General features: G+C 46.8%; 1 protein-coding gene across 3 annotated transcripts in view; it reads right to left on the reverse strand.

Moving 5' to 3' along the window:
• Positions 1-3,136: 3,136 nt before the first annotated feature.
• Positions 3,137-15,633, reverse strand: part of ndor1 (NADPH dependent diflavin oxidoreductase 1) — an 80,909-nt gene continuing 68,412 nt past the window's right edge. For all 3 annotated transcript variants that reach the window (XM_072488111.1, XM_072488112.1, XM_072488113.1), the window contains exons 12-15: positions 7,827-7,973; positions 6,403-6,521; positions 4,929-5,023; positions 3,137-3,572 (exon numbers count right to left, since the gene is read on the reverse strand). In XM_072488111.1, the coding sequence (XP_072344212.1) occupies positions 3,428-3,572; positions 4,929-5,023; positions 6,403-6,521; positions 7,827-7,973 (506 nt within the window). In that variant the 3' untranslated portion in view covers positions 3,137-3,427. The remainder of the gene's footprint in view (positions 3,573-4,928; positions 5,024-6,402; positions 6,522-7,826; positions 7,974-15,633) is intronic.

Consider the following 15,633-nt stretch of genomic DNA (forward strand, 5'->3'; position numbering starts at 1 on the left):
CTAACCTGCACAGCTTTTGCCTGTGGAAGGAAACCGGAGCACCCGGAGGAAACCCACACAGACATGGGGGGGGGGGGGGGAAGTGCAAACTCCACACACACTGTTACCCAAAGCCGGAATTGAACCTGGGTCCCACGAGCTGTGAGGAAGCAGTGCTAACCACTGAGCCATCATGTCGCCTTGGGTGAAGACATTTCTTATTTCAGCTTTAAATGGGCTACCCTGTATCCTTAGACTGTGACCCCTGGTTCTGGACTTCACTGTCATCAGGAACATCCTTCCTGCATCTATCCTGTCTAGTCCTGGTTGAAGTTTATAGGTTTCTATGAGATCCCCCCTCATTCTCCTGAACTCCAGTGAATGTGGACTCGCCAACACTAAGGGTATTGAAATGGTCATTGGATAGACATAGGGACGATAAGGGAATAGTGTAGATGGGCTTTCGAGTGGTTTCACAGGTCGGCGCAACATCAAAGGCCGAAGGGCCTGTACTGCGCTGTTATGTTCTATATAATCCTAACCAATTCAATCTCCCTTCATACGTCAATCTCACCACCCCAAGAATCAGTCTGGTAAACCTTTGTTGCACTCCCTCCAGAGCAAGAATTTTCTCAGATAAGGTGGCCAAAACTGCATACAATATTTCAGATATGGCCTCACCAAGGCAGTATTATTGCAGCAAGACATCCCTGCTCCTCTACTCAAATCCTCTCACTATGAAGGCCAGCATACCATTTGACTTCAATACCGCCTGCTGTACCTGTGTGCTTACTCACCCAGGTGTCATTACACGTTCCCCTCTCTCAATCTATAGCCATTCAAATAATAATCTGCCTTCCTGTTTTTGCTACCAAAGTGGATAACTTCACATTTACCCACATTATACTTCATCTGCCATTCATTTGCCCACTCACTCAACTTGTCAAAATCACGCTGAAGGATTTCTGCATCCTCCTCACAGCTCACCCTCCCACCCAGCTTTGTATCCTCTGAAAATTTGGAGATATTACATTTTGTTCCCTCATCTGAATCATTAATATACATTGTGAATAGCTGAGGTCCTGGCATCGATCCTTGCGGTACCCCACTAGTCACTTATTGCCACTTGGAAAATGCCCCGTTTACTTCTACTCTGTTTCCTGCCATCCAGGTTTCTACCCATCTCAATACACTACCCCCAGCCCCATGAGCTTTAATTTTACATGTTATGTAAAAGTCTTATGTGGGACTTTGTCGAAAGCCTTTTGAAAGTCAAAATAAACCACATCCACTGGCTCCCCGTCATCAACTCTATTCGTTACATCCTCGAAGAATTCCAGCAGATTTGTCAAGCATGATTTCCCTTTCATAAATCCAGACTGACTGTCCGATCCAGCCTCTGTTTTCTAAGGGCTCTGCTATTAAATCTTTTATAAGGGACTCTAGCATTTTCCCCACTACCAAAATCAGGCTGACTGGTCTTTCATTCCCTGTTTTCTCCCTACCTGCCTTTTTAAATAGTGGGGTTACATTAGCTATTCCCGAATCTGAAGGAACTCTTCCAGAGTCAAGTAATTGAGCTGGAATTTCCCCAACCTTTCTATCTCCCTTCTGAAATATCGGAAATGGATTAGCTATCAGCCAGTGCTCTGGCACTATTTCCATTTTTAATAAATTCTAGAAGGATTACCGCACAATACAGATCATAATTTGATCTGTTATGTCTGTGACAGCTCTCCGAGCGCAACAAAGTCAGTCCCACTCCCCTAACCCCCCCCCCCCCCCCCCCCCAATCTCTGCAAACCCTTTCTCTTCAGATAATTATACAATTCCTTTTGGAAAGCTATGTGGGACTTTGAAAGTTAAAATAAACCACATCCACTGGCTGTCCCATATTAACTCTATTCGTTACATCCTCGAAGAATTCTGCCTTCACCACACCCTCAGGCAGCATATTCCAGATTCTAACCACACACTGCGTGAAATAGTCTTTCCTCCAGTTGCCTCTGCCGTTTTTGCTACTCACCCAAATCAGTATTCTCTGGTTCTCAGCACTTTCATGGATGGCAGATTTTTATATATATATATATATATATATATATATATATATTTTGCGAATGTAATAACGCCTCTTGCTATCTCTTCCCTAACTTCCAGTGTGTGTGGATGCATCATTCAGACTCGGGGTTATATTCAATTGTGACAGCTTGATTTGTCTATCAATTATCTCTCTCTTATTCTGATGTTGTGTCCACCAAGTCAGTTTCCCTTGTAAATACTAACAGATATTGTTCCTGCCATTTGGCATCATTATGGGAGACTTTATTGCTCGATTCCCTTATTGCCTTTATCCTCATCCTGATTTTTCACTTGTTATTTAGGTGTTTTGGAATACCTTATTATTTATATTTTGGAATATATTATTTATATTTTGGATTATATTATTTTTATATTCCTCAATAATTTAATTCTGTCATTTCTATTTGGCTTCTAACTTTTGTTTAAACCTATTCCCCTAAACTTTTCTTATTCCCTTTTGTTGTTAAATCCTTTGGTGTCTGTGTATTTGATAAATGACCTTTCTTTACGTTCAATTTCACCCTCATCTTTCGATTTATCTATGGTGTGTCATTACCGGCTAGATTATGCCTTGGACTCTATTATCATGCCCCTCGAATGCCCCACCAGCAACTGTTAACTCACACTCACCAGCTCACTTTTCAGGATACCTTTCAGCCAGTCTGCCTGGAGCAGTGACATCCTCCGCAAGTAAAAACCTTCTCACCCAGAGGGTGGTGGGTCCTGGAACTCTGAAAGGATGGTAGAGGCTCCTCACAACACTTAAGAAGCATTTAGATGAGCATTTGAAATGCGATAGCATACAAGACTACGGGCCAAGTGATGGGAAATGGGATTAGAATAAATAGGTGTTTGACGGCCGGCACAGACCCAATGGGCCGTAGGGCCTCAGGCTGTGCTGTAAAACTCTGAGTCCATGCTCTGCAGCTCCTCTGGGGGTATTCTTTCAAACTCACCATCCTCCAACGACTCAAACCCCATCAGCAGTGACATGTAGCTTGTTGTAGATCCAGGTTTACCTCTTGCTCAGCACCAACATCACACACAAGGGAAATAGGCACAATTTCCAGTCCAGTGCTATCTTTCTCCATTTTATTTAATTAAATTGTAACCTTTAGTGTCCTCACAGCTGATTCTGAGTAAACAGTGATTTGCTGGGACAATTTTGTGAATGATAAATTATAATTCGACATACAATCGCATTCTTTGCAGCTCCTCAGTGGCAGACTGAGCAGTCAGATAAACTAACCCAGGGCTGAGTGCCATGTAATCGGACTGCACTTGCTATTGCCTCATTCCAGGACGGGCAGAATGCGCTGTCTGGGCTCCAGGCCCGATGATTCTGACATGCTGCTACATTCCACGATACTCAGGACCAAGTCTCTGTCTGGAATCGACCGCATCGGTCCAGCTCTACAAGAAGGTGTTCGGACTCCGCTTCAGAGAGGCCACCCTCGGACTGGAAAATAGATTTCAGGGCATCTGTGACCTGCGTTGGCATCATCTTGGCATTGCTACGGGAGAGAACAAATAGAATGACATAGTCTCGGCAAACGGTTGGAGAAAAGCAAAACTATCACAAACAACAAGGCATTAACAAATCCAATGGGAAATTCAAGAGAACCAGCATTTCCCTGAGCGCAGTTAGAATGTGGAACTCACCAGCACAGGAAGTAGTCAACGTGAGCAGCAAACAGATTTAAGGGTAGGTCCGAAAAACTGAAGGAGATGAGGGAGAAAGGAAGAAGGGTGTACTGATTGGGAGACTCCTCACACACTGAAGCACTCTGTGTCAACATGCAGCAAAACCTGGACAATATCCAGGCAGCACGGTAGCACAAGTGGATAGCACTGTGGCTTCACAGCGCCAGGGTCCCAGGTTCGATCCCCCGCTGGGTCACTGTCTGTGCGGAGCCTGCACGTTCTCCCCGTGTCTGCGTGGGTTTCCTCCGGGTGCTCCGGTTTCCTCCCACAGCCCAAAGACGTTCAGGTTAGGTGGATTGGCCATGATAAATTGCCCTTAGTGACCAAAAAGGTTAGGAGGGGTTGTTGGGTTACGGGGATGGGGTGGAAGTGAGGGCTTAAGTGGGCAGGTGCAGACTAGATGGGCCGGGCGGCCTCCTTCTGCACTGTATGTTCTATGTTCTATGGATTGACAAGTGGCAAAAATGTTACTTGTAAATGTAATGTTACTTGGGGATGTAAATGGTGAGATCAGTGTTGGAACACAGACCTAACTAGGACACAGTTAGGACTCTATGAAATGGCACATTTCCCACTCTTACAGTGTCATAATAGTGTCAACAATGCATCCAAAATGTGTTGTCTTAAGTCTTTGAGTTCCTTGGTAATATGAAGCTTAATCAGGTTGACTCAAATGTCACTATTAATTGTTCTTTATATTAGTGTTAGCATTTAGCCTCTATGAAGTAGCAAAGTATGTAAAATCTTAATAAAGTCACAAGATTCTACAATATTAACTTCTGCCCATGTGAACCGAGATCAGTCCTTACAGCACCAGCCGATTCCATCAGTCGGCATCTGCTTTTTGAGAGATGTTACCAGGGGCTCAGGAAGAAAAGTCTCTCCCTGCCAAGGCATCAAAAACAGTGAGACTGCTGCCTCCGGATCCACTGGAAACCAGTGCAAAGCCTCCAGCTCATGGACAGACAGAAGTTGCTGATTTTAATGAAGGCAGTTTGACCCATCTTGAACCTTGTAACTTGAATATGTGGCCACCAGGAACTACGAAGAACATGGGGGCATAAAATTCATCTTGTGCAGTACATAAACTAACCAGCAGCAAAACAACAGCCCACTGTCCACATGGGAGAGAACATCACCAATATCACCATCATTGCCAAACTCACCCTGCGATGTAGAAATATGCCTGTTCCTTCTGAATTAGGTTCCAGATAAGAGGTCCTTTCTCCTTTATCCGATGTTGGACGTAGATTTTATCATCCTACATTAAAACCAAACACAGAGTGCAGCTGTTATTTTAAATGAGAAACGGAAACTCAACAACGAAAGGTGAAAAACATCACAACATGAGACAGGGACAACCCTGCACAGTTTGTTCCAGAGCCCAGAGCTCTCATTGTCTGATGTGGTTTGTTTCTTTGGCTCTTTCTCACTTGTCAGCTGTGGCACAGTGGGTAGCACTCTTTCTGAGTGCAGAATTGAAGGGGTGCTGCACTGTCAGAAGTGCTGTTTTTTTCAGATGAAGCACTGCCAGTCTCTTACATGGGTGTAAAAAGTCCCTCGGTCACTATTTTAACTAAGAGCAGGGGAGCTATCCCTGGGTCTCCTGACAAATGACTATCTCTAAGTCAACATTAGCAAAGCAGTTCATCTGGTCATTTATCTTATTGCTGGCTGTGGAACTCGCCGTTTCCCCTACGTTACCTCCTAGAATCCCTACAGTGCAGAAGGAGACCATTCGGCCCATCGGGTCTGCACCGACCCTCTGAAAGAGTACTTCACCTAAGTTCGCTCACTCCCCCTCCCCATACCATTAACCCCTTAATCTAAGCTACACATCTTTTGGGTCACGAAGGGCAGTTTAGCATGGTCAATCCACCTAAACTGCCCTTCTTTGAAGTGTGGGAGGAAACCGGAGCACCCGGCGGAAACCCATGCAGACACGGGGAGAACAGACAATTCCACACATAAGACAGTCACCTGAGTCCCGGTATTGAACCGGGGTCCCTGGAGTTGTGAGGCAGTAGTGCTAACCACTGTGCAGCCGTGCCGCCCAATAACGAAGCCTTCACAAGGCCTCAATGAGATTCAGTTCAGGTCTCAACCTGAGTGAGTTCAACTGAGGTCTGCCAAGGCTGTGATGGGTGAATTATCACAGGGAACCCCAGGGGCTGATGCCACCTCTCACCCTATCGACATATTCACCTTGACAGAGGGTGGCGACAACTCCCTACAAACCAAAACTCTTAAACGTTCAGCTCACATCCTGGAATGGTCCCTCCAGCCTCAGGAATTTTAGGGCATTGGAATCAGGCAGCAACAGGTAATTCTGTTATTTTCTAAAAGAATTCCGATAGACTTTCCGTTCCTTTACTCTTAAATCCCCTTTTTATAAATTATGTGGGTTTTGCACAGCAGATCTTGGTAGTAAATTGGATTTATTAACAGAAACTTGTTGGCAAATGCAGAAGTGACTCACGAATCAAGAATCAGAGAGTGCCAACAACAGGGGTTATCTTAAACAAAGGTATGGGTGGAGTCCATATTTAAAGGGTGGTGATTTTCACCACCTCCATACCAGTCACAAAACAGCAAGCCCAGTTTCTAGCTCTCCTCACGGCTCTGTTACACACTCCTTACCTGGTCCCGGGAGAAGGCTGTGCATAGGGTCAGGAAGCCCTCCTGATTCAGCTCCTCCCACTCCTTCCGGCAAAAGAAATCCTTTGACTTCCCACGGCAGCCAAAGAAGAGGTAGTTGCCTAATAGTGGAAAGCAGAGTGTCACAATGTGAGATTCTGTCACCATTCCCAGGGTCACTATAATCTGCTCCCAATGATTTGAATGTGTGACTGGGGGCCATTCATTCCCCAAGCTGCCCTCAATGCTGAAGGGTGACATTTAGACTTGAAACGTTAACTCGGTTTCTCTCTCCACAGATGCTGCCAGGTCTGCTGAGTATTTCCAGCATTTTCCTGTTTTTATTTCGGCGAACACGCTGGGTTTGAGCAGCCAGGCAGGTGAGAGAGAGGAGGTTTAAATATGGGATGTCCAATTGTTCTGTGTGGACTTCATTCGTTAATAAGGTCTCAGCATTCAGAAGACAACAAACACTTTGCTGTTGCCCAATTTCTTTAATCTTTGCAAATATTTAAGGGATTGCCTTTAAAGCTCAACACGATCCATCCCATGTGGGTCAGGTAACCGTAGGTTGCAAGCACGGAGAGGGAGAGGCTCTGTCATTAGGCACTGAAGTGGGTGAAGGAATGTGTTTATTTGTCTTGTGGAACGTGAGAAATTATTGAACTGATTGATTGTGGTGAATGTAAGAACGTTGTGATTAGAGACTAAAGCAACTTATTAACTCCACTAAACAGTATTGCTTTTAATATTCACTTGGTGATTTGGAGCGACTGAAGGAGCCCCCTTTGCTCAGGAATCAGAGACTATCCCAGAGTAGGGGTCCTTGTTACATTCCCAGTTCTGGCTACCATGTGAGCAAAGGCAGGGCACTGGGTCACACAAACACCTGTGTCTCAGAAGGTTGTGGGTTCTAACCCCACTCCACAGACTGGAGTACCATATCTAGGCTGACACACCAGTGCAATATTGCAGGAGGCACTGCACTGATGGAGAGGCTGTCGTTTGGCTGAAATGTTAAAACCGAGACCCCCTGTGTTCTCTCAGACAGACATAAAAGATTCCTTGGCACCAATTGGAGAAGAACAGGTCGAGTTTTCTTGGGTGTCCCGGTCAATATTTATCCCTCAATCAACACGTAACATCACAACAAAAACAAACTGATTTTTCTGGCCATTTCTCTTTGTGGGATCTTGCTGTGCACAGACTGGCTGCCGTATTCCTTACATTACAACAGTGGTTACACTTCAGAAGTACTTCACTGCCTGTGAAGTGCTTTGGGACATCCTGAAATTGTGGAAAGTGATGTATGAATGAAAAATTATTTTTTTTGCCAACGAACAACCAGACATTTTGAATATTGCAGAGCATAATTGACACCGGCCACTTAACCAACAAAATGTGCTTTAGAGCCAATAACCTCTGACCTTTCTTTCCCTCCACAACACGTTCCTGTATTACTGCTCGGAATGGTGCCACCCCTGTGCCGGGTCCAACCATTATAACAGGGATTTTGGTGTCTGTGGGAAATTGCAGCATCCCCTTCTTCACCCACAGTGGCACATGTACAGCACCTGCAGGTGGAATTGAAGGAGAGCGAGTCACAACAATGAGTCTTTCCAAAGGAAGTCTGTGAAGGAGGGCGAGGATTTCAGATCTCATCCGGCAACACCAACAAACACAGTCCCCCAAAACCAGAAGGATAAAGCACAGAAAGATACATAGAAGTCAGGAATGTTAGCGTGAGAGAGCAGTGTGAATTTCTGCTCAGAGTCTTTATGAAGCCCCGAAACTCAGGATAAAACATTTTGAGCAAACCATACAGGAAGCAGAGTTTAACATTTTAAATAGTTTTCTCTGCCAGATATGAAGAAGGTATTTTGGCACATGTGCAATAGAAGGTGGTTGACCATTCCAAAAAGGCACTTGATGAAGGATAGAATTGGAGCCAATATTTCTGCACTTCTAAATGTATTATATATATAATGTATATATATATATATATATATATATATATATAGAGAGAGAGAGAGAGAGAGAGAGTTCCTCCCAATCCAGCAATCACAGCTTTCATTTGTGTCTATTTATACCTCTTTTATAAACCCATTACCAATTAAGTCCCCCCATTTGAAAGGGTAGCAAAAACAAAGTCAACAAATTGAAATTTTAAAGGAAACTTAATAACTGAAATTAAAATGACATTCCCAGGGTTAATATGCACAGGAATCTCCAGTGAAGGCCCACCACCTGCATGCAGTTAAACACAATACATAATAATTAACATATCAATGTCTAAAAAAGATGGTAATTTTAGACAATGGAATACGGTATCGATAACGATAGGGGCCCTGTTGCTGTGAGCTTTCAGTCATCTGTTTGAGGAACGAAAGGTTATAAAATGCCCAGTGAGTTAAACTCAAAGATGTAAGGGTCACAAGCTGAAACTTGATGATTTGTGAGAAAAGTCATAATTGTGAAGGTACATGGATAATGAAATGATCATAAAGAAGGAGCAAACCCCTCAGTGTCTGACACTTCAGGACGACAGATACAGAATCTGAACCCAGTCGAGCGTCTCAGACATGATAATACAGTCACCGATTTGGATCACAATAGGTCAGACAGACTCGTGTTGATTGTCTATTAATGTACAGACCAATTAAATTCACATGAGCTCCTGACTAATACAGTAATTTGTTGAACTAACGTCTCATTAAGTTCATTAAAACCAGGACTTAACATTTAGCTCAATATTGTCACATAACAAAACAAAAGATCTGAGAATAAATTCAACTGCACCACTTAATCATTGTTCACCCACCCTAATCTCTGCTGGAGTGTGAGACAGTATTTTCACTGAGAGGCAGCTATAGAGATCACAGACTGCACTGCCACTTGTGATGAATGTAGGACATTTTTGTACAGATTGTAGTATATATATCTGTTGCAGTAATGTTAGTCAAAATCCTGGTTTAAATTACAAGTACACTCTGTGTCTATAAAAGGTGCAATTAAGATGTTGTAAAAGTGAGATCAACATTCATTCCAACCATGTAATTCTTTACCTATATAAGGCCGAATGGAATTTTGTTATGATTGCTGAAGATTCCCCGGAGAGTAGATCATTTTGGACATTGTGTTTAGATTTAGGTAAGCAAGGCAGGGGAAGTGAGTGGGATAAAGATGATGTAATTTATGGGAGGAGCCAGGTCTGTAGCAGGCAGTTCAGCTCTTAGTCTGCCAAAAGACTTGCAATTGGCGTCCAAAAGGGTTTCTCTCTCACTCCGAGCAGTCTTTCCAATAAATTTCTAAACAGGGGACAGCAAGTATCCCTGTGCTTGCTAACTATATTTATAAGCAGTGTTTGGCCTGTGATATGTTCTGCTTGATTGGAGACATAGAAGGCATCAGTTACAAGTAAATATGTTTCCTTTTAGTGTTAAGAATTATTTAACTGTTAATTGTAAGCTATTTTCTGTGATGTTAATGTGGACATTTGTTTTAATATAACATCTCTATTGGTCAGTGGACTCACTCCTGGAGTGAAGTATTCTTTCTTCACAGTTTTAAAAATTAAAATAAGTATTTAGGGTTCTTGTCTATTGCCCTAACAAATGTTGGGGTCTGGTCCGGGATCTTAACACACTGCTGACAAGAGATCCAGTGAGACAAGCAATGTAAGCAGCATCACTTCCCCCTCACACAAAAATAGAAAACTGTCAAAATCCAAGGAAAAGAGAGATGCTTTTCGTTGGCACTATTTCTCAGTTATTGTGACACTGTGGTTCTGTGCTTTTACGGGCAGCTCCGGAGTAGCACTCTCGCCTGACTCAGTAGGTTGTGAATTTGAGTTCCATGTTGCCAATCTAGACTGGCAGTCTGATGTCATATTGAGGAGGAGCTGCCCCATCAGAGGTGATGCCTTTCTAATTAACTTGGTCTGTCCTTTCGAGTGGATTTAAAGATTTGATGGCATTATTTCCCAAGAGCAAGAAAACTCTCCCCAACAACCTGGCCAACATTCATCCCTCAACCAGCAACACTTTAAAAACAGGCCAAGGGCTTCCGGTGGCGGCTATGAAGGAGTAAGTCGCACATTTGGTGACTCCCGCTCGGGTCGGACTTTTGGACCTTTTCCCCCGATTTTCTACCGGACTTGAACTGTAAAACTGAAGACAGAGGCAATTGTGTACTGAATTCCCACATCGGTGCATGGAGAGAAGGACTAGAAGTGCTCGTAAAGGCGGAAACAAAAAGACAGAGAAGGCTCGGGCTGAAGCTGCAGCAGGAGACAGCATGGCGGAGGACCGGACCTCTGGTTTGTCGACCCAGCGGTCAACGGAGCAGCTGATGCAAGTTATTAAGGAAGGCTTTGCTGAGCAGAAACAGGACTACTTGGACCCGATAAAAGAGTCGATTGAGCGGCTGGAGCTTAGACTGGATGCCCAAGATCGGGCGATCCAAAATGTGGAGAAGGCGCTGGCTGAGCAGGAGGAACATCAAACTGCGGTGGAGTTGGAGGTGGGGATCTTGAGAGACCAGCAGAAGGAGCTCCTGGAGAAGGTGGAGGACCTAGAGAATAGGTCCCGCCGGCAGAACTTGAGAATCGTTGGGCTCCCGGAGGGGCCCGAAGGAGCGGACACTGGGGCATACATCGCAGACATGTTTGAGAAGCTGCTGGGGGATGGGGCATTCTCCCGACCCTGGAGGTGGACAGGGCTCACAGAGCACTCGCAAGGAAGCTGCGAACGGAAGAACCCCCGAGGGCAATGGTGGTGAGATTCCACAGGTGCTTGGATAACGAACACATTCTACAGTGAGCCAAGCAGACACGGAGCCGTAAGTGGGACAATAGTATACTGCGCGTCTACCAAGACCTGAGTGTGGAGGTGGCCAGGAGAAGAGCAGGCTTCAACCAGATTAGGTCGATCCTTTTTAAGAAAAAGGTGAAGTTCGGACTATTGTATCCGACCCGTCTCTGGGTCACGTACGAGGAATTTTATTTCAAGTCGCCTGTGGACGCGCTGGACTTCGTGAAAAGGAAAGGACTGGTGGTGGACTGAGAACTTTTGAACTTTGCTGCAACGTTCATGTTTTTTATTCTTTTTGTTTCTCTGTTCTCTGATGTTGGAGTATGTTTGTATGAGCGGGGGGGCGGGGGAACAATAGGTGGGAGATGATCCGGCGCCAGGGATGGGGACCACCAAGCTAGCTGGGCGAGCTAGCTCATGGAAGCGCAGTGGGGGGGGGGTGCATATGTTTGGTTTATCAAAAGGGTTGGGTGTTGTTACTGGGGGGGGGGGGGGGGAAAGAGGGGGGGAATGTTCTGCTGACAAGGGAGGGACTTGGGCCAAGGGACAGAGAGGAGGTTGGGGGCGGAGGCTGCCTGGGGACAGGCCGGTGGAGGCGCGGAGCATGGGCTGGAGCAGGGTCCAAAAAAGGGGATGGCTGAGCCCCCCAACTAGGCTGATCACCTGGAATGTTCAAGGGTTAAATGGGCCGGTCAGGAGGGCACGTGTGTTCGCGCATCTTAAGGGACTGAAGGCGGACGTGGTAATGTTGCAGGAGACGCACCTCAGAGTAACTGACCAGATTAGATTGAGGAAAGGCTAGGTCAGTCAGGTCTTTCACTCGGGACTGGATTCAAAGACTAGAGGGGTCGCGATCCTGATCAATAAGCGGGAGATTTGGGCAGCCGAGGGTGAAGGAGTTCTCCTTCTACTCACACGTGCATAAAAAGTGTACTCCCGGATCGATTTCTTCATTTTAAGCAGGGCCTTATTGACAGGGGTGGTGGACACGGAGTACTCAGACCATGCTCCACACTGGGTTGATGCAGGTTAGTAAAGACAGTAACCAGCGCCCGCACTGGAGGTTAGATGTGGGACTTTTGGTTGACGAAGGGGTGCGCGAGCGGCTGAGGAAATGTATTCAGATCTACCTGCAGGTCAACGACACGGGGGAAATTTCAGCAGCAGTGGTCTGGGAAGCACTGAAGGCGGTGGTCAGAGGGGAGATGATTTCGATACGGGCCCATAGGGAGAAGGTGGACAGGGCAGAGACGGACCAACTGGTTAAGGAGATACTACAGATCGATAGGAGGTATGCGGAGACCCGAGAGGCAGGGCTTTTAAGGGAAAGGCGGATGCTACAGGCGGAGTTCGGCTTGTTAACCACAGGGAGGGCGGTGGAGCAGCTGAGAAAGGCGAGGGGGGCGATCTATGAGCATGGAGAGAAGGCCAGCAGGATGCTTGCACAGCAGCTTAGAAAGAGGGAGGCAGCCAGGGAGATAGGGAAAGTAAATGACGGTGAGGGAAACTGGTTGGAGATTCAGAAGGGGTGAATAAAGCGTTTAGGGATTTCTACAATAGGCTGTATAGGTCAGAACCCCCTATGGGGCAGAAGGCATGAGGCACTTCTTTGCGGGGGGCTTAATTTCCCAAAGGTGGACGGGGAGCTGGTAGAAGGGCTGGGGGCCCCGATCGGGTTGGAAGAGATAGTGGAGGGTCTGAAGGCCATGCAGGCGGGTAAAGCCCTGGGGCCGGACAGGTACCCAGTGGAGTTTTATAAAACGTTCTCTGGGATATTGGGGCCGGTGTTGATGAGGATGTTCAATGAGGCAAGGGAAAGAGGGGTGCTGCCCACGACGATGTCACAGGCCACGATTCCGCTGATTCTGAAGCGGGACAAGAACCCGGAGCTGTGTGGGTCCTACAGGCCGATATCCCTGTTGAATGTGGACGCCAAACAGCTGGCCAAAATTTTGTCCTCCAGGATTGAGGATTGTGTTCCGGACGTTATTGAGGAAGACCAGACAGGGTTTGTTAAGGGTAGGCAGTTGGCCAATGTAAGAAGGTTGTTAAATGTGATCATGATGCCCTCGGAAGGTAGGGAGGTGGAGGTAGTGATGGCAATGGATGCAGAAAAGGCTTTTGATCGGGTAGAATGGGATTATCTGTGCGGGGGAACTGGGAAGGTTCGGATTTGGGCTGGGCTTTATTGACTGGGTCAGGTTGCTGTCTCAGGCTCCTGTGGCAAGTGTACGGTCGAATAGGACAACATCGGACTATTTTAGACTGCACCGGGGGTTGAGACAGGGATGCCCCCTCTCCCCACTGTTGGAGAGCCGTTGCCAATTGCTCGAAGAGTCTCAAGGGGCTGGAAGGGGCTAGTTCGGATGGGGGGATGGAGCACAGAGTCACGCTCTATGCAGACGACCAGCTTCTGTATGTATCGGACCCATTAGAGGGGATGGAAGAAATCATGAGGATTCGAGGGGAATTTGGCCGGTTTTCGGGGTATAAGCTAAATATGGGGAAAAGTGAGATGTTTGTGGTCCAGGCGAGGGGATAGGAAAGGCGATTGGGAGAGCTGCTGTTTTGATCAGTAGGGGGAAGCTTTAGGTACCTAGGCATTCAAGTGGCGCGGTAATGGGACCGGCTACATAAATTAAATCTGGCCCGGCTAGTAGACCAAATGAAAGGCAATCTTCGGAGATGGGACGCGCTCCCGTTGTCATTAGCTGGGAGGGTGCAGACGGTGAAGTTGACGGTCCTCCCGAGATTCCTGTTCGTGTTTCAATGTCTCCCCATCTTTATTCCGTGTTCCTTTTTTAAACGGGTCAACAAAGTGATATCTGGCTTTGCTTGGGCGGGCAAGACGCCGCGGGCAAGGAAGGTAATGCTTGAGCGGAGTCGGGGAGAGGGCGGGCTGGTGCTGCCAAATTTTAGTAACTATTACTGGGCGGCGAATATAGCCATGATCAGGAAGTGGGTGGTGGGGGAGGGGTCGGCATGGGAGTGTATGGAGGCAGCTTCATGCAAGGGCACCAGTTTGGGGGCGTTGGTAACTGCGCCTCTACCGTTCCCGCCAGCATGGTACTCCACCAGCCCCGTGGTGGTGGTGGCGGCCCTGAGAGTCTGGGGGCAATGGAGGAGACATGTGGGAGCAGAGGGAGCATCGGTCTAGTCCCCAAACTGCAATAATCACCGGTTTGCCCCGGGAAGTATGGATGGGGTGTCCGGATATGGCGGAGAGCAGGGATTGAGAGGATGGAGGATATGTTTATAGAGGGGAGCTTTCCAAGTATGTGGGCGCTGGAGGCAATGTTTGGGTTGGCGAGGGGGTAACAAATTCAGGTATCTGCAGGTGCGGGACTTCCTACGTAAACAGGTGTCAACCTTCCCGCTCCTACCGCTAAGGGGGATTCAGGACAGGGTAGTTTCCAGAGGGTGGGTAGGAGAAGGGAGCATCTCGGACATTTACAAGGAACTTATGGGGTCAGAGGAGACGCAGACCGAGGAGGTGAAGCGCAAGTGGGAGGTGGAGCTAGGAGGAGAGATAGAGGATGGTCTATGGGCGCACGCGTTGAGTAGAGTCAACGCGTTCGCAACATGTGCCAGGCTCAGTCTGATACAATTTAAGGTAATTCACTGGGCTCACATGACAGTGGCCCGGATGAGCAGATTCTTTGGGGTGGAGGACAGGTGTGCAAATGTGCGGGAGGACCAGCGAACCATGTCCACATGTTCTGAGCATGTCCGAAGCTTAGGGGATTTTGGTAGGGCTTTGCAGATGTCAAGTCCACGGTGTTAAAAACAAGGGTGGCGCTGAGTCCAGAGGTGGCGATTTTTGGGATGTCAGAAGACCCGGGAATCCAGAAGGAGAAAGAGGCAGACGTTATGGCCTTTGCTTCCCTGGTCGCCCAGAGACAGATACTATTAGCTTGGAGGGATTCAAAGGCCCCGAAGTCGGAGACCTGTCTATCGGACATGGCTAGCTTTCCCTATTTGGAGAAAATCAAGTTGAGTGACCCTTGAGGGTCACTGTTAGGGTTCGCCCGGAGGTAGCAACCGTTCGTCGACTTCTTTGCGGAAAATTAATCGTCAGCAGTTTAGTTTAGCTTCGAGTAGGGGGTTAATAAAGGTGGGACCTGTAACGGAGGGAGACAGCTTTTGCACTATGTTTATAGTTTCATGTACATTGTTTATTGTGTTGATCTTATTGGAACTTGCTGTTGTAAATCCTACATCACAGCAGTGACTGCACCCAAAAACATTTCATTGGCTGTAAAATGGGACATCCTGGGGACATGAAAGGTGCTATATTAATATAACCTTTCTCAAGTTTTCTGCCACTGGTTAGAAATGACCCAGGGGCAGATGTATTACTGCTAGGATACCGGAGCAGACGCAAAATTTTGTTAGGATACCGGACAAAAATCCCAAACATTTT

Source organism: Scyliorhinus torazame, chromosome 22 (genome assembly GCF_047496885.1).
Source record: "Scyliorhinus torazame isolate Kashiwa2021f chromosome 22, sScyTor2.1, whole genome shotgun sequence".
Lineage (NCBI taxonomy): Eukaryota > Metazoa > Chordata > Chondrichthyes > Carcharhiniformes > Scyliorhinidae > Scyliorhinus > Scyliorhinus torazame.